This window comes from Schistocerca piceifrons, chromosome X (assembly GCF_021461385.2).
Source record: "Schistocerca piceifrons isolate TAMUIC-IGC-003096 chromosome X, iqSchPice1.1, whole genome shotgun sequence".
NCBI classification, from domain to species: domain Eukaryota; kingdom Metazoa; phylum Arthropoda; class Insecta; order Orthoptera; family Acrididae; genus Schistocerca; species Schistocerca piceifrons.
The window spans coordinates 911,344,777-911,363,874 of record NC_060149.1 but is presented as its reverse complement, the minus strand read 5'-3'; the positions used below and the strand labels follow the sequence as shown (position 1 = coordinate 911,363,874).

The following is a 19,098-nucleotide window of genomic DNA, read 5'->3' as shown; positions in this document are numbered from 1 at the left end:
CCTTCTGAAAGAGGCAGTTGAAATTGTGACATCGGAAGACTGGCAGAAGGTAGTGCATCACGTGAAAGGAGTGATACAGGACGCATGGAACAATGAAGGTTTCTTACAACAAAGTGTCGAAGACTTGATTATATCTGTCAATACGAGCAGTGACACGGATAGTTCCACTGATTCCGACTCTGAATTAAGCTGTGTTTTCGCACTGCCTGATTAGTGTGTAGCGTACTTACTGCCATTAAATATTGTGTTTGTGAATATATTTCAATTAATTCTTATTCTTGTTGTGAGACTAAGAAATACTGTTTGGCCAGCTCTCGTCATCTCCTTACAGTAAGTTAGACTGAATTTTAATTCTATTTCATTTTGTATTTACACCAAGATGTTATTCAATGTGTGTAATAGTTTTCAAGATTTGCAATCTAAAGAAGAAAACTTATCCGGGCGCGAAAATTTCTCACACTTCAATAGTTAATGTAACAATGGGCCTAATTAAATTAAGAAAATATATTTGATACGCTTATACTTATGACTTACATCAGATGTAGCATATTGATCTGATATTTATTTACCTCTCATCATGCTGATGATGTTGAAGATGTTTAAAGCAGTTCTCCTCCCTCCCCCCAATCACATGACCTGTCCTCCAATGTGAGCCTAGCTGCAGCTGCACAAGATTCAGGAAACATCTGCAGTATGCAGATAACATGACTTGCCATACATGTGCATCACATATCTGGCACATTTATGAGCTTTCAGGTATCCTGGATCTACACAACAGCAGTTACGTGGCAGTAATATTTACTGTCAAAGGCTGAGCAAGTCACATCAATGATGGCTATGGGAGTGGAAGCTGTCTGTGGAATAAATATCCACCTGTGTGCTGGCTGGGACCTTAGAATGTTAGGGGTTCATTGCCGGATTTGAGCACTGGACGTAATACACGCCTGGACTTCATGACAAACCAACAACAGCCTGATATATATATATAAAAAAAAAACAAAGATGAGTTGACTTACCGAACAAAAGCGCTGGCAGGTCGATAGACACACAAACAAACACACAAAATTCAAGCTTTCGCAACAAACTGTTGCCTCATCGGGAAAGAGAGGGGAAGACGAAAGGAAGTGGGTTTTAAGGGAGAGGGTAAGGAGTCATTCCAATCCCGGGAGCGGAAAGACTTACCTTAGGGGGAAAAAAGGACAGGTATACACTCGCACACACGCACATATCCATCCACACATACAGACACAAGCAGGCATATATATATAATCACACAGGATGTTACAAAAAGGTACGGCCAAACTTTCAGGAAACATTCCTCACACATAAATAAAGAAAAGATGTTATGTGGACATGTGTCCGGAAACGCTTAATTTCCATGTTAGAGCTCATTTTAGTTTCGTCCACCTACGCTCAATGGAGCACGTTATCATGATTTCATATGGGATACTCTACCTGTGCTGCTAGAACACGTGCCTTTGCAAGTACGAAACAACATGTGTTTCATGCACGATGGAGCTCCTGCACAATTCAGTCTAAATGTTCGTACGCTTCTCAACAACAGATTCGGTGACCGATGGATTGGTAGAGGCGGACCAATTCCATGGCCTCCACGCTCTCCTGACCTCAACCCTCTTGACTTTCATTTATGGGGGCATTTGAAAGCCCTTGTCTACGCAACCCCGGTACCAAATGTAGAGACTCTTCGTGCTCGTATTGTGGATGGCTATGATACAATACGCCGTTCTCCAGGGCTGCATCAGCGCATCAGGGATTCCATGAGACGGAGGGTGGATGCATGTATCCTCGCTAACTGAGGACATTTTGAACATTCCCTGTAACAGAGTGTTTGAAGTCATGCTGGTACGTTCTGTTGCTGTGTGTTTCCATTCCATGATTAATGTGATTTGAAGAGAAGTAATAAAATGAGCTCTAAAATGGAAAGTAAGCATTTCCGGACACATGTCCGCATAACATATTTTCTTTCTTTGTGTGTGAGGAATGTTTCCTGAAAGTTTGGCCGTACCTTTTTGTAATGCAGATATTTCCACTACATGATTCTTTTTACTTTTGCTTAGGAATTCAGTGTTAGGCACACACGTTACAATGGTTCATATTCTCAAAATTAGCATTTGAAAATTAGGCCAAACAACCTTTCACTGTGTTTTACCACCACCACCACCACCACCACCACCACCACCCCTCACTGAGTACACAAAAAGATAACACAGACCCTGCACAAAAATTACCATGCCTTGGAATAGATTCAAACCAGTAATCTACATCTTACCATTTGCAACAGGAGGTCAGCCAAACATACTTTTTATTTACACATGTATGTCGTAAAGAAACTGGCCACAGACACATACCTGTTATAGAAGCTTACTGCTGGTATTTAACAACTTTAGAGTGCAGCTATCAAGCATTTGATGAATTCAAGCAAGTTTCTTACAAACTAGTTAACTAAAATTTTTATTCAGGAATACACACAGGGACAAGCACAAACACAAGACAAAATCTTCAGTTTCACAAGCAGGATCTCTGAGAAAGCATCTTAATGTCCTGGCCCACTCAGACTCCACTAGCTGGAGAGCCACAATGGCTTAAGGGCAGACAAAGCAGCAAGAATCTTTGAACAGGTCTTCCTCAGGCTGACACAGCTACTGTTCCTTTTGACGGAAATATGTTTACTTTTTCCCCACACACCAGTATAAGAACAGCAAGCAGAAATCACATTGTGGAGAATCAGATGCCATTGCTCACTGAGACCATTTAATACGAGAGTGTCATCACTCTGATTGAAAAAGGCGGGCTAGAGATGCTGGCAGGAAGTATGATATGATATCTACTACTGCAAAGAGTTGTTGGAGGAATTATGCTGAAAGAGGCATTACCAACAGAGTTCCTGCCTCAGTCAGGAAGAGACTTGGTGCACACCAGAAGGACAGAGAGCTTGTGCGTAAGAGCCAATAGTTTCTCTCCCTAAACACAAAGCAGTTACAGTGAGAGACCAACTTTCTTGGCTATAATGTCACAGCTGACTGAAGTCTGAGGGAAACTGGGCTCCACACACAACAAAAATCTGTTGTGAAACAGAAACTTAGAGAGGAAAATGTTTTATATCAGTTGGAATTTGTAGAGCTCTACCTGAAAGAGGTGTGGGAAAACAATTTACACTGACTGGCAGGTGATGGTCAGAGAGTGATTTAATGGTCACAAGGTACAAGACACTGTGAAGAATATGTAGCAACTACAATGAGAGGTTTTCTGCTAGAGTTTAATTTCTGTGAGAGAAGCAGAAGTGCTTAGATGAGTGAGTTTTCCTATTAATTACCTTTTTAATTGAAATAACATTCTTTTAAAACATTCTTTTTAAATATTACACTTCTATATCATTTGCTCTCTGCCTACATACTTAAAAAGCAATAAATTTATGAGGGTCTTCTGTGGAGACTATTTTTGTTATTTCAAATTCACCTCTTCCTTGCCCTCTATTGCTACTTCCTTCATCCTCCCAAAAACTTTTAAAAGATTTATTTCTGAAGTTTATTCATTTTATATTTCCCCTTCAACCCCTTTCTCTCAGGCTAATAAGCTACAGGCTACGAGCTGAGATTCATAGGCAAGCTGGATATGTCCATTTGTATACAGTCGTTAACAATGAGAATCCAATTTTGTTGCTGTCCTGAATTTGATGGGACAGTTTTCCTTGACATCAAGAAAACTTTTCTGTTAAATACAGTGAGAGTTACTTGAGCTTCGATCAGAATACAGCACATTGTAGAGTAGAACTTTTAGGGGCACAGGAGGCTACACTAGCCTAGAGGCCCATGGGTGTGGCAAGATGACAAAGAAACTGTAGAAACAGCAGTGATCAGAGAAAATGGATGTACCTTAAAAATTTCAGGAACTGCTGGGAACTCACGGAATCTATGAGACTGCTGTTGTCCCTAGTCAGAGATAGAAGAAGTGGTCTTGGCAGTCAAATAAATGCAGATTTACTTGGGTATTATATGACACTATCAATACTGACATTTGGGATCCATAGAGATTGATCAAGCTCATTTTGGGTATGGAAGAAGAAGCTGGTGTAGCTATAGTGTGTTTAAAATGAGTTGCAACTTTTGACAATTATCTCACTGGATGGGATGTGACTCTGTTGCCCAGGTAACACCAATGGCAAGCCGGGTTTCTCAACCACACCACCAGCTGTTCGGTTGTTAAAGCACCCCTGTTGTCACACCATGCATAAATAGTATAGTGTGGCGTCACACATTAAATGCACCTATGTTCATTAGCTCTCGTTGTAAAGTATTTTCTGGGGTTTGGCATAGACTGCAATCTGCAAGTATTGTGAATAAATGTTTTCTGTTGACATTGCATTAATAACAACATTGTAACAAGTCTGATAAATATGGTCATCCAACAACATGTTCACTGGCTGTGAAGATAATGTTCTGCTGCTAAATATTCTTTCCAATTCCATAACAGTAATGGGCAATGTGCCACACCATTCCATTGTGACGTATAAAGCTCCAACAATGCAGTGAAGAAAGTGGATATTTTATTCTGGGGACAAAGAAATGTTCCATTGGTTTAGGTTGAAACTAGCATGTAAAAAGCAGAGTTAATGGGACTTTTAGTGCTTTACAAGCCAGAAACTAAACTACCAGGTTGACGAACTGGCTAAAGCACGTAGTTTAATCCAGTTCCCTCTGTATCAAGCCTAGGTGGAAAATAATGTCACTAAAAACAACAAGAAATTTACACTCAGTGATGCTAAACTACTGACAAAGGAAGCCATTGCAAATGTTAAACTACAGAAAAAAATGGACGATTTATTCAAGAGAAAGAGCTTCACAAATTGAGCAAGTCAATTACAATTTGATCCACCTCTGGACCTTATGCAAGCAGTTATTTGGCATGGCATGGATTGATAGGGTTGTTGGATGTTCTTTGGTTGTTATCTGCAGTATCCTTACAGTACAGCTTAATGTCAACTATATTCTACACCCCATTTTGTTGTCCTCCATGGCAAGCCATCCTGTGCTTACATTTCAGCAACTCAATGCCCACCCACACAAGCCCTACCTCGCCCAGCCAGGTTGTCAGATCTCTCTCCAACTGAGAATGTTTAGTACACTATGGGCAAGGCCCTCCAACCATCTTGGGATTTTGATAATCTAACGCATTAATTGGACACGACTGGGCACAATACCCTCCCAGCAGGACATCCAACAACTATATAAATCAATGTTAAGTCGAATAACTGCTTCCATAATGGTTGGAAGCAGCCCGACACATTACTGGCTTGCTCAATTTGTGAAGCTCTTTCTCTTGAATAAAGCATCCATTTTTTCTGAAACTGTAATCATATATTAGCTGTACATGTATGTCACACATACCAATTTCTGTCTCATTCACGTAATTCCATCATGATGCGTTTTTCTTCTCTTAGAGTGTATTTTGTGAGACAGTAATAGAGATAAAGTAAATATAAAGCACATGTGGAGTTGTTATACCAATTCATTTCAAGTCAGGATATTATAGAAATGTATAAAAGTGAAAGTATTTACATCTTCCAAAGAGACAACACTGTTGCAAATAAGCAGTTATTGTGAGGCTGTATGTCATTTGTGTGCTTAAGCAATACACTAAGAACAATTATATGCACAAAGTCATTTTAATCGCTCTAGCTCCTCTGAAATAACTATATATTTAAAAATTGGAAATTCTACAGTAGAAAAAAAGTATAAGGTAGGATAGAAAGCATCAGACTGCCAATAAGGTACAATCACAGACTGATACAAGAAATTAACACAGATGATGCATTGCATATATGTCTTACATCTAAATTTCTGTACAATTATTCATTCTGCACATTTCACACTGATGAAATACTAGAACTTCATAATGCACTTATAAGAAATGTTGTATGGATTAAAGCTGACCAAGCCCTGCAAAAACTTGAGTGGCAACAGTCAAGCTGAGGGACTAAAACTAGGTTGACTGACGCTCTTCATAAGGAATGGTATACATTTCTGGATTCTGAACTATTTGTAACTTTCAACAAGTACTACTACTACTGCTGCTGCTGCTGCTAAACCACCTAAGAAGAAACTGCTCACAAACTTCATTGCCCAGCCAAAATAGGGAAGCACCCAGAAGTGGAGGAGGAAACGAGATGAAATTTTGCAGGTTGCAAGGGTACTTAATTGATTAAAAAATCAAGTCAAATTTACAATGACCTTAGCAGTATGAGATCACTTATTAATATGAATTTGGTCCCTTTCGGCCTGTACGCATGCCCTGACTTGATTGGGAAGGGTATCATAAAACTGCTGTATCCTCTTCTGAGGCAAACTGGCCCAAACTGTTATAACTGGTCCTTGATACTGTGGCTACCGGCACTGAGGTGGAGTTGACAGCTGAGTTGGTCCCACAAAGGCATGGTCAAAAGTAATACCTCCAAATTTTTTCTGTAAAAATTCTTAAAGCTTTTCAAATAAAGCTTTATTAATGTTCTATACCTTTATTCTTCATTTCCATACATTTATTTTCCAACATAGTCACCCCAGCAATGAAGACATTTCTAAGAACAAGATACCACTTTGTTGATACTGTGACTGTGGAATATGTGACTTCATTGAAGGAGCCACAAGCTCACCACTGCTTGCACTGCTTCATCACTATCACAGTGAAGTCCTTTAAGATGTTCCTTTAGTTTTGGAAACAGATGAAAATCAGCTGGGGCCAAGTTGAGACACTATGCAGGACGGCAGATGATCACAAACTCACAGCATCATCAGATTGTTGCATATGACACAGCACTAGTGTGCGGTTTGGCATTGCCACGCTGAAGGAGACAGTGCTCCATGAGTGGACAAACTTTGAATTCGACACACTATTACAGCACGCTGTTTCTCATGCACCGATGTAATTACATTACACATCGCCATGTTACACGCCACAATTCAGAGCCTTCTAGTGGCAGAGGGCAGCAAATATGTACAATGTTAATAATGTCTGTTCTATTTAAAATGCTTTAAGAGTTTTAACACAAAAAATTTGGAGGCATTACTTGTCAGCACTCCCACCCACGTGTGTTCTATTGGAGACAATACTATGGCACAAGACATAACACAAAGGTGCAGGATGTCCTTGATGTACCATTGTGCTGTCTTTCTTCTCAATAACTACCAACTGTACCACAAGCCATAACCAAAGGCTCCCCCACACCATGACACCAGGAGTAACACCAATGTGCCTCTCAGATTCATTGGAAGAATTGAACTTTGCTCCGGGTTGCAGCCATACTTGCCAACAATGGTTATCTGCACTAATGGAGAATTGGAATTCATCACTGAATACAACGCAACACTAATCAGCAGCCGGGCACGTTTTCCAGTCATGGCATCACTCCAAATGTGTCCATTTGTGTTGTGGCATTAATATCATACTACACATTGCACAATAATTCACTAGTTCAGGAACTCCAACTAATGGTGTGGGATGGTTCAAATGGCTCTAAGCACTATGGGACTTAACATCTGAGGTCATCAGTCTTCGAACTACTTAAACCTAACCAACCTAAGGACATCACACGCCTCCATGCCCGAGGCACGATTCGAACCTGCGACCATAGCAGCAGCGTAGTTCTGGACTGAAACACATAGAACTGCTCAACCACAGCAGCCGGCAGTGTGGGATGACACAGAATGTTACAGGGAGTCCATTACTTGTTCTTGTATAGCAGCAGCAGATGTGCTTCATGCACAGTACAGTGATCTTCCCTCGTGGTGGTCAGACACGGTGAACCGGAGGCTTGATTAGGAGTATGACTGCCCTCTCATTCCTGTGAAACATTGTGGCACTGTCACATTCAAATGCCCCACAAATTTGGATATAGTAAGATTCAGCCAGCTGGTCAATGAAGACCCACAATGAGGCCCCTTTCAAACAGTCATGTGCTCATAATGCTGCCTCAAATGACTATGCAGCATCTCAGTGTCCTTCAATGTGTTCACTCAACATCTGAAATTATACATGCTACCATGCCTGGTAACAACATTGAATTCAAACAACACTAATGCACTCTGGTGGTCATTCTACCTTTGGCATATGGCTGGTGCCTTAGGATCCAGCCACACACTACACAACAGAGTGCTGTGGGTTGCCATCCCATCAAGACACCAGCGAATTAGCTGTGGCTCGTCTTGCATGTGACAGCCACTGACATCCGCCGGATATAGAACACACTAGCTTGTGTCTGCAAGTCATGTGACTGTAGACAACTTCCCAGTATTCCTCTGCTGGATGGCCTTTATAGGACACAGCACAATAGCCGCTGGTCAGTGCGAATTCTAGTCCCGACCTCGACATCTTGACCTGGCATCTGAAGTGCCACCAGTCTATGCTACAGTGGTGATGAGGATAAACTTTCCGTGACTCTTGTCTCTGGAATTTTGTTCCCAACGTCTTATGCTCAACCAGGTGGCGCCTCCTTTTCGTTTGTATGGCACCACATGCCGTTTTCATGGTTCGGTTCCACATTTGAATGAAACTGTTCCTGTTTCCTTTGGCTTGCATTTGACTGTGTGCACTTTTGCACCTCACACTGTGATTTTATATCTTATTCTCACTTTTTTTTTGCCTTGTCCCTGTCTCGTAGTAGCTCAGCTTCATTTATTAGCTCTGATGTTTTTCTGATTGCACCGTTTTGCCGTGCCTGTCCGCTTCTTTACTTCCTGTCGATGTTAGACCCCCTCTCGTGTTTTTGTTGTTGGCCTTGCGCGCCTGTTTACCGTGGCTCCTTACATACCAGAACTTTTGCTTCTGCACTATTCCCAGTCACTGGGTCCACAGTTCCTCCATTTGACCCAAGATACCACTTGTTTCCTTTCACCTCCTGTTATCCAACACTGGAAGTTTTGTCACAAGGCCCAGACGTGCCTGGTCACACCACCTTCAAACGCCTGGTTGTCCTTTCACAATGATGGCCCTGCACATCTCATTCTTCCAGGTCACTTTTCATGCCATCTGCCGCCCTGTCTGCCTGGTAGCTGTCCTCCACCAGCTGCACCCAATGCTAATTACCACTTCTGCCAGGAGCCTGCAGCCATGACTGGCTTTCCTTCTGAGGCTGGCTCAATGCCCTGAGCTGCTCCTAACACTTGCAGTGAGGCATCCGATGAACTCCCAGAGCATTTCGCTATCAGCGTTGCATCTGGACCCAGTTGTTGCGGCTTCCTCTTCAGCTGCTACTGCCTGTCTGGCACCAGCAGGCTCCACTGGGTCCCATAGGTGCCGAGGGGGCCAAACACATAGCAGCAGCTGGAGAAGACACTGTGGCATCCGGGTCCAGATGTGAGACTGCAAGAGGTTTGAGACCTGTCTCCTGTCAAATGCCATCCTCCCAGCCAGCCTGCATCAGTGCAACATGGCATGCACTGCAGCCTCTGCACCTGGTCCCTGCCACGCCATTCCAGCAGCACCTGTGCTCATCGCAGCTCTCAGTGCCGCCTAAGGTTATATCACCACCACCCTGCCCGCACAGTGCTCACCACCATCAGCCCGTCCCTGGTGTTTCCTGTGCCATTGGCTTCAGTCTTCTGCATGCCACCACCTTCTTGGTCTGGTGGTGGCACCTCTCCATCCTCTCTCACCCCTGCTGCTGACATTCTGGCCATATCCTCAGGGCCCTAATTCCTTCCCCAGACTACTACTCTTCCGAGTGTGACTCACATATGTCTCTTGCACCACATTTCTTCTCCAACAATGACAACAACAGAGAAGTGGGACCCCTGTAGCTCTGATACAAATTAAATGCTGTTATCGAAACCGTTTCTAATATTAACAGACTTCAGTAAGCTAAAAGGCTCTCTGCACTTCATATTATATGCAAATATAAGATTATACTAAAGGACACACCCACAATTGAATGGCTATCATCTCAGAAGAGCATCCTGTAACTACCGGAGCAATTTTACCAATCTGTGTATTATTGAGACAATAGTAAAATCTTCCTGCAAAGGTCACAAAAAGCAAATTCAATGTGAGTCCACAACAAGAAACCTGTTTGTGTTCAAGATGAATCATGTAATGGTAAGAAGTTATTGCAAATATGTGGCGTTATTTGCATAAATCTTAAGAGACTGAACCTGAATCAATATATTTTCATCAAATATCAGCACTATACAAGAAAGAATGCTTGAAATTAAAATGGTATTTCCAAACAAAATGCATATGTTACAGTCCCTTGATATATTTAATGTGAATAGAAAGATGAAGGTGAGCTTCAGAGCCATGCAGATCAATGTGTAAGAAAGTTACCAGTGTGTTACGATGGAGGACCAATCTTAAGTACTTGTTGTCCAAATCTGGCACAAATTATCATTTATCAAAACATGTTAATACTGGAGTTAAGCACTCCTGAGTGTCACTTTACTAATACAGGGTGATTCAAAAAGAATACCACAACTTTAGGAATTTAAAACTCTGCAACGACAAAAGGCAGAGCCAAGCACTATCTGTCGGCGAATTAAGGGAGCTATAAAGTTTCACTTAGTTGTACATTTGTTCGCTTGAGGCGCTGTTGACTAGGCGTCAGCGTCAGTTGATGCTAAGATGGCGACCGCTCAACAGAAAGCTTTTTGTGTTATTGAGTACGGCAGAAGTGAATCGACGACAGTTGTTCAGCGTGCATTTCGAACGAAGTATGGTGTTAAACCTCCTGATAGGTGGTGTATTAAATGTTGGTATACACAGTTTACAGAGAATGGGTGTTTGTGCAAAGGGAAAAGTTCTGGACGGCTGAGAACGAGTGATGAAAATGTAGCACGCATCCAGCAAGCATTTGTTCGCAGCCCAGGAAAATCGACTCGCAGAGCTAGCAGAGAGCTGCAAATTCCACAATCAACTGTATGGAGAGTCCTACGAAAAAGGTTAGGCCGCCAGGCAGCCCGTTACAGAGCACTTCATCACTGGCCTCCAAGAAGCCCTGATCTTACCCCCTGCGATTTTTTCTTATGGGGGTATGTTAAGGATATGGTGTTTCAGCCACCTCTCCCAGCCACCATTGATGATTTGAAACGAGAAATAACAGCAGCTATCCAAACTGTTACGCCTGATATGCTACAGAGAGTGTGGAACAAGTTGGAGTATCGGGTTGATATTGCTCGAGTGTCTGGAGGGGGCCATATTGAACATCTCTGAACTTGTTTTTGAGTGAAAAAAACCTTTTTAAATACTCTTTGTAATGATGTATAACAGAAGGTTATATTATGTTTCTTTCATTAAATACACATTTTTAAGGTTGTGGTATTCTTTTTGAATCACCCTGTATAATAATTTCATCCCCATTGTCTTCATTTTGTGTAAGCAAAATTAATTCATTTAACAGCTTGCCTGAGAAAAATGTATTAAACCAGTGGTTTGTGAATAGATTACCATGACAGAGGAGAGAGGGATATTTTAGGACTGTTTCTATGTTTCACCTTTGAAATTTGAAGAAATATTAGTAATAATGACGCTGATAATTTCATAGATGAGGCTCTATTATTACAGACCACTGGTTCTCAATGTGGGCATTACAATGCAATACACAGAACAGGTGCTAAATTACTCTTGAATGACTGTGTGCAAGACTCATCTCTTTCACATTCTACCGACATCATATTGCAGCGGCAAATCGAGTTTAAAAGCACAGAAATAAAGAGCGGCATAACCGTAAGTAAATACTCAATTCATGAAAACATTGCAAAAGTGAAAACAATGCATAAGTAGTGGGAGTAGGAAAGTTGTGATAGTGATGACAACCACGGGTCTAATATTCAATACAGATGCACTAGCTTACCTGGACAACAATTCTTACAGGGACATTTGGATAGTGATATACTCTGGTATGAGGAGTTTTTTTTTATCTAAATGATTGGCTAGACACAATATTTGGGCAAATGAAAAGCAAGTTTATATTACACTTAATGACACAGTCATACAGCAGTGATTTGTTGCAGAGTATTTTACAGCTTCAAAACTGTGTTCTGGAAGCCTACTTCATCCAGCCAATCCTCTAAACATTGCCTCTTGGCACGAACAATTCAGGACATTGTGACGAGCTTCTACCTTTCCAATGAACATTTGGTTCCCATCGGCAGTGGCATTAAGTTGAGGTAATGTTTCTTGTTCTTTGCTTTTACCTCCTCCTCCTCCTCCTCCTCCTCATTATTATTCACTCTCACTCTTTTTCCTTCTCAGTTTTCTCATCTGTTATTTGTTATTATCTATTGTTTATTTAATTTATGTTTTGTAGTGAATTTATGTTCTATTCTACGTGACTACACTTCTGTTTAAACTGTTCACAGGCATGGCATTTATCTATTCTTTCCTCAATATCATTTCATTATCTCCCACGACTTTAATCTTACATTGTATTGGTAACATTGTAATGGGCACAATAGATTATGAGCCACTTACACTATTTTGAGGAGATTTCTATGCATTTGTTGGTTTAAAATCAACAGATACCTAAAGTACTTGGGATTACATTCCACCACCTGATGTCACAAAACAGTCACCTAGTAACTTGAAGAAATCCAAGAGCCACTAGGAAACAAGCACACTGTTCTTCTAAATTGGTCAGCTTGTCTTGTATACATGCAATGGTAGGACTCTGGTGTAGGTTGTTCAGAAGCAACCAAACATTCTAAGAAGCCTTTTCGAGTTGGCAGTTAATTGAGGGTGAATTCCCTGAAATAAGCAAACTTCTCAAAGAATGGAAAAGCAGTTGGAGGCAGGCTGTTGTAATCATGCAGATAATGGGACACGTAAGGCTATGGCCAAATGAGCACGTAAGGCTATGGCCAAATGAGCACGTTTTTCACGTGAGTAAGGGACGGATTCATGTCAACATTATAGACCACTGTTTGTTGGATGGGGTTGGCTGGCCACATGACACCTTTTCGCACGTTGCATGCCCGCATAATTTTGCGTTCACATGGCACAAACACACTCATGTGCATTTTATGGGCATGTATTTCCCTCTGGGCACTGCCCACATGTGCAGGAACCGTGTTGCGTTTTTATCGTCTGTCAGGGGAAAGTTGCCTTCCATGAACAATGGCGGTACTGGATGACTAAGAATCTGTTACCTGTGTAGCAAGTGCAGCAAGCAATTGGTTATTTACCTAAATTCTATTCATTTTTTTTTTTTATTATTTATATTACATTACTGGCCATTAAAATTGCTACACCACGAAGATGACATGCCTCGTGCAGGGAGGAGAAATGTGTACCATCACGTTTCTGCCTTTGATAAAGGTTGGATTGTAGCCTATCGTGATTGCGGTTTATCGTATCGCGACACTACTTCTCGCGTTGGTCGAGATCCAATGACTGTTAGCAGAATATGGAATCGGTGGGTTCTGGAGGGTAATACTGAACACCGAGCTGGATCCGAACTGCCTCGTATCAGTAGAAGTCGAGATGACAGGCATCTTATCCGCATGGCTGTAATGGATCGTGCAGCCACGTCTCGATCCCCGAGTCAACAGATGGGGATATTTGCAAGACAACCATCTGCACGAACAGTTCGATGACGTTTGCAGCAGCATGGACTATCAGCTCGGAGACCATGGCAGCAGTTACCCTTGATGTGGCATCACAGACAGGAGTGCCTGCGATGGTGTACTCAACGACGAACCTGGGTGCACGAATGGCAAAACATTTTTTTTGGATGAATCCAGGTTATGTTTACAGCATGATGATGGTCGCATCTGTGTTTGGCGACATTGTGGTGAACGCACATTGGAAGCGTGTATTCGTCATCACCATACTGGGGTATCACCCGGCATGATGGTATGGGATGCCATTGGTTACACGTCTCTGTCTCCTCTTGTTCGCATTGACAGCACTTTGAACAGTGGACATTACATTTCAGTTGTGTTATGACCCGTCGCTCTACCCTTCATTCGATCCCTGCGAAACCCTACATTTCAGCAGGACAATACACGACCGCATGTTGCAGGTTCTGTACGGGCCTTCCTGGATACAGAAAATGTTCGACTGCTGCCCTGGTCAGCACATCCTCCAGATCTCTCACCAACTGAAAACTTCTGGTCAATGGTGGCCAAGCAACTGGCTCATCACAATACACCAGTCACTACTCTTTATGAACTGTGGTATCGTGTTGAAGCTGCGTGGGCAGCTGTACCTCTACACGCCATCCAAGCTCTGTTTGACTCAATGCCCAGGCGTATCAAGGCCGTTATTACGGCCTGAGGTGGTTGTTCTGGGTACTGATTTCTCACGATCTATGCACCCAATTTGCGTGAAAATGTAATCACATGTCAGTTCTAGCATAATTTATTTGTCCAATGAATACCCGTTTATCATCTGCATTTCTTCTTGGTGTGGCAATTTTAATGGCCGGTAGTGTAGTTGCTAATTCCTGTATTTTGTACTGTGTAATGGGCGTCGCCACTAATATGACAAGTGGAATAGTCTGTATAATTTTGTGGAACATGCTGTATGCAGGTGTTCCTTGTCATAGCTGGGTAGAGGGGTTGGGGATTTGGCAGCTCTCTTTTCAGTTTGTAGACTGTCATTTCAGCTGTCTTCTTGTGCAGTCTGATGTGTGAAAATGGATCATCTGGATAGCGAACTAATTATTATGGAAGTGCAGAAACACCAATGTCTGTACGACACATGGGATGAAGAGTATACACACAGAGAAACAAAAAGAAAGAAAGAGTTGTCGAGCACAGTTACTGTATTAACACGATTCACGTTGTTCGTCGTACTTCACATAGTGTAGACCAGGAACTGTCTGCTAGGCATGCCCCATGTAAAACTGCCTGGGCACGGCCTGTACTGCCTGAGGTGGCGGTGTTCCGCCGGCAGAGGGCGCGGCCGAATTCTCGCATGCCCTCTGGTGGACGGGACTTTACTTGCGGCAACTACTGTCCGTGACGCGCCGTGCCCATGTGCGCCTCCCACGATCTTTCTGGTGGCTACTGCAGTTACAGCAGTCGTTTTGGCAGAAAAATGGGATGGGTTGGATGACAGGCAGAAATCTGATCTTTATGAGTACTGACAGTAAATATTTTATTAGTATCTATAAACAGTGTACACTGAAATATATTCACGAATAAAATGTCAACAAGTCAATTTTTACATTAATATAACTAGTCTTCATTCTAAGACATTAGTCCAACGATCTTGCAATCATACAGATCCTTTAAAGGAACAAAAGTAATCAACAAAACAATCTCTGATACTTTTGCCACTATTATTCCCTTTTGTCCCATGTGCAGGAATACTCCCCATACTGCATGTAAGTGAGCCATCAAAACTGTAGCCATCATGTTGTCTCACAAAATTGTGAAGTACGCAACATGCTTGAACAACAGCATCTGCCACATCCACAATAACATCAACTAGATGATGAAATGTTCTCCATTTATTACATAAAACGCCAAATGCACATTCTACATAACAATGTGGTGAGGTTAGTCTGTAGCTGAATAGTTTTTGTGAATTAGTCAGGTTTTTTGCAGATGGCCTCATTAAGTTGTCACTCATTGTGAAAGCCTAATCAGCTACGAACACATAAGGTATTTTCAGTCCACAATTATCACTCAGAAGTGGTGAAGCAGCTGGAAAATTTAGAGTTTGATTGTAATTTTTTTTTTTTTTGTTTTATCTTCTTCAGTAGCTTTGAATATATTACGGTCTCCTTGATGACCACATGACACAAGTCTATGAAACTGAAACAGTAATTGCTATCTGCTATAGCCACCAGCAGAAAAAAAAGTACGTTTTGTAATTGTAATTTTCGCTGTCTGATCTGCAAGGTTTAACAATTCTGACGTGTCTTCCATCTATGGATCCCACACAATGAGGGAAGTTTGCTGTTTTCTCATACTGCTCGCTAATGTTCTTACACTCTTTTGTGGTCAGTTGTTTCATTAATTCCTCTTTCAGCATCTGCCAAATGACAATGCCTGTGCCTCTAATGCCAAAAATTATAGACAGGCCGAGAAATTCAAAATGTACAGAAAGCATCGAACTCCCAATCCTTAGATATCAGTGAAATTTGATCTGATCCATTAAAAATGGTTGGTGGAAGCCTTCAGATTTTCTTTTTATTAATTTTTTGCATGAAGCATTTTGGGAAATCAGTCCCATTTTCAGGTGTGTTTTCTGTGTACTATGCCATTTATTCATGATATTTAAATGGGTGATGTGCTGATTGTTCTATTGTCTTTACCGTAATGCATAAAAGCACATGCAATTTTTAATTAACGATCGATTTTAATATACAGACCAATTAACATTTGTGCATGTCTTTACACATTACAGTAAAGACAACAAAACAACGCAGCACTTCACACATGTGAAACATCACAAATAACTGACATATCAAAAAGAAAAAAAATCAACAGAAAATAAGAACAGTTCCCAGAAACATGTTGTGCAGAATATAAATAAAAAGAACATTGTGACTGGCAGCAGAAACTTTATTTCATAAACAAAACTGTAAAGTTATTTAATTTTGAGTAGCAACTATTAAATAAGCTGCAGATAAGTACATAAATCTGAAACACTTTTATTCACGATCTTTTAGGGATACAAGTACAGAAAAAGATGGTTAAGTATGAAAGATTCATACATGAAATATGTGAAAAACCAATGAAGAAGTGGCGATTCTGAAACATCCAGCAGACCACATGTATTTTACAAACAGATGTCTTTCCTTGAAGGAACGTTTCAACAAATGATGGAAGTGAGAATCAAACATCATTATTGTTGGATGTATAATTTCAATGGTTGAGCTGTAGCAGCTGTTTCTATTAACTTAATATGAAATAATATTCCGTTATATTATATAAAAATTATAATGTTTTCAGAATTTGTGGGAATATGAATACCAAAGTGATCAGATTACAGTGACACCTGAACCTCTATCAGCAGGAAGTATGCTCTGACAAAAATCTAAGAAAAGGAAACAAGATTAATTTGAGGCGGAAATTGTGTGTTGAAAGGACTCTAGCACAATCTATGTCCCACATGCCTGATGTGGATGACATGTTTCTCTTGTCACAACGTCCTGTGATTAGGAAACTGAAATTGCAGGACAAATTTGACTTCTAATTTACATTTATTCGGCTTTTAAAATCTTATGAAATTCCCACGTCTTCCTCTTCACCAAGTGGCAGTGCAGTTAAACAGCCTGCAGTACAACACTATGTAAGTTGTGTTGAACTGCAGGCTGCCACTCGGTGAAGAGGAAGGCATGGGGATTCCAGGTGCAGAACAATTTTTTGTTACACTTTTTGAGCATTAATTATATTTTGTAAATTCTTTGGGTTCAGGGGTCTAACATTATGCACTAATATTAATTAAAATAATTTTAGCAATCGGACACAAGGATTAGTAAATAAAAAATATAATGTTTCTAAATGTAACCGCAAGTTTTTCTTCTATACTGATACATTCCCTCGTGGATGTGTTCCTTTTGGAAACTCTGTCTCCGACCATGCTCAAAAGCATTTCAAATGAGTTAAGAGATATCCTATAGTATTCAAAAAACTTGACTGGATTTGCCTTCAGTTTACTTTCCCTTTGTCGATCTCTCGCTTAACATCAGATGAATCCAGTCTTTTTTCTCATTTCGTCATTTCTGATGCCTGTGGACAACTATCACGGCACATAACGTAAGGACCGCATTCTTATTTAATGAAATTTCACTCATAGTTGTAACTGCACACAGGAGTTGTTGCCGCAGCTTGCACCGATGCACTACTGATGGGATTTCCCTAGGCCTCACACTGGGTGATAAAAGTGCCCATGTAGCCAGTACTGACCAGTGCCTTGTGTATTGCATGAATTAAGTCACAGACACATATGAAACACGCTTGTGTGGCCCTAGCCCAAAGGTGTGTAGTTTCTTAGTATAGTGTGTAACACATAAGATGTAGAAGTCTCTTACTGAAATAAGCAAGATGATGACATGACCTTCAGAAGCCACAATAACTTGAAGCCCCTCTTTAAAAGAGTGAACGGTGTTTAGTTTCTTTTCCCAATTTGGAAAGCAACTTACCAGTCACACTAGCAACTTGGTAAGCAATGAGAAATTCATCAGCCAACTGTGTAACTATATACACTGGCAAAATGAAACAGTAGTCAGATGCATTCTTCTGGGAAACTGGCCCCACAAAATAAGGAGCTTCTTAAACACAGGCAAGGAAGCAGTGATTTCTTGGTGGATATTTACAGAGCACTTCACTGTTTTGTTTACTGTCTTTCTTCCCATATACCTCCACTTAGAAGCAGAAGCAGAGTGGAGAAGAAGATGACATGAGCTGCTGCTTTTCATTATTTGATTACTCTTCATACAGGTTCATTTCTGGCAATATTTCCCTGTAACCATGGTTACCAAGTGACTTTGCTCTTTCTATTAAACATTTTTCAACTTCCAATACCTCTCATTCTCTGTATCTTTACTTTGCTTTATCATCTTTGTAAATGTAACTTTAAAGACATAGTAAACAATTTTCTCAAAAAGTGCAGCTATTTTAATATCCCAACAATACTGTCAGAATTTCATTACTATTTACATTATATCTCACTTATATATAAAAGAACTAGAAACTGTTCACATGATACTGTATTTCATGAAATGAATTTGCTGTTCATCATATTTTTTTGTACTTTTCTAACAGATAAAACACATGAGAGCAGGAGAGAGAGAGAGAGAGAGAGAGAGAGAGAGAGAGAGAGAGAGAGAGAGAGAAAATATCAAATGTTTTTGACAACCTGTAAGTACTGGTTGAGCTGGTACAGATCTTCAAGTGGAACCACTCCAATAGAGCTCACGACTGATGTTGAGGAACTGTAAATAACAAAACAACATAGTTTACATACTAATGCAATTTGGACCATAAGCAATACTCAAATCTACTACCAAGTAGGTGGGATACTCAGAGGACAGTGGTGCAACTATGAGATTTACTTTTAGCCCTAGGAGCTCCAAATTATTTTAGGTTACATGGAGCACCACCCAAGGGCAAAATCTGCCCATGTTACGAGGGCTATTCA

General features: G+C 40.9%; 1 protein-coding gene across 4 annotated transcripts in view; it reads right to left on the bottom strand.

Annotated features, from left to right (window-relative positions):
* The window catches only part of LOC124721874 (sarcolemmal membrane-associated protein-like), a 351,987-nt gene that overhangs the window by 190,215 nt on the left and 142,674 nt on the right, over positions 1–19,098 (bottom strand). For all 4 annotated transcript variants that reach the window (XR_007006401.1, XM_047247014.1, XM_047247016.1 and 1 more), the window contains one exon: positions 18,817–18,892. Coding sequence is in view for 3 of the 4 variants with exons in the window: in XM_047247014.1 (XP_047102970.1) it covers positions 18,817–18,892 (76 nt within the window). In the remaining variant the exon portion in view is untranslated. The remainder of the gene's footprint in view (positions 1–18,816; positions 18,893–19,098) is intronic.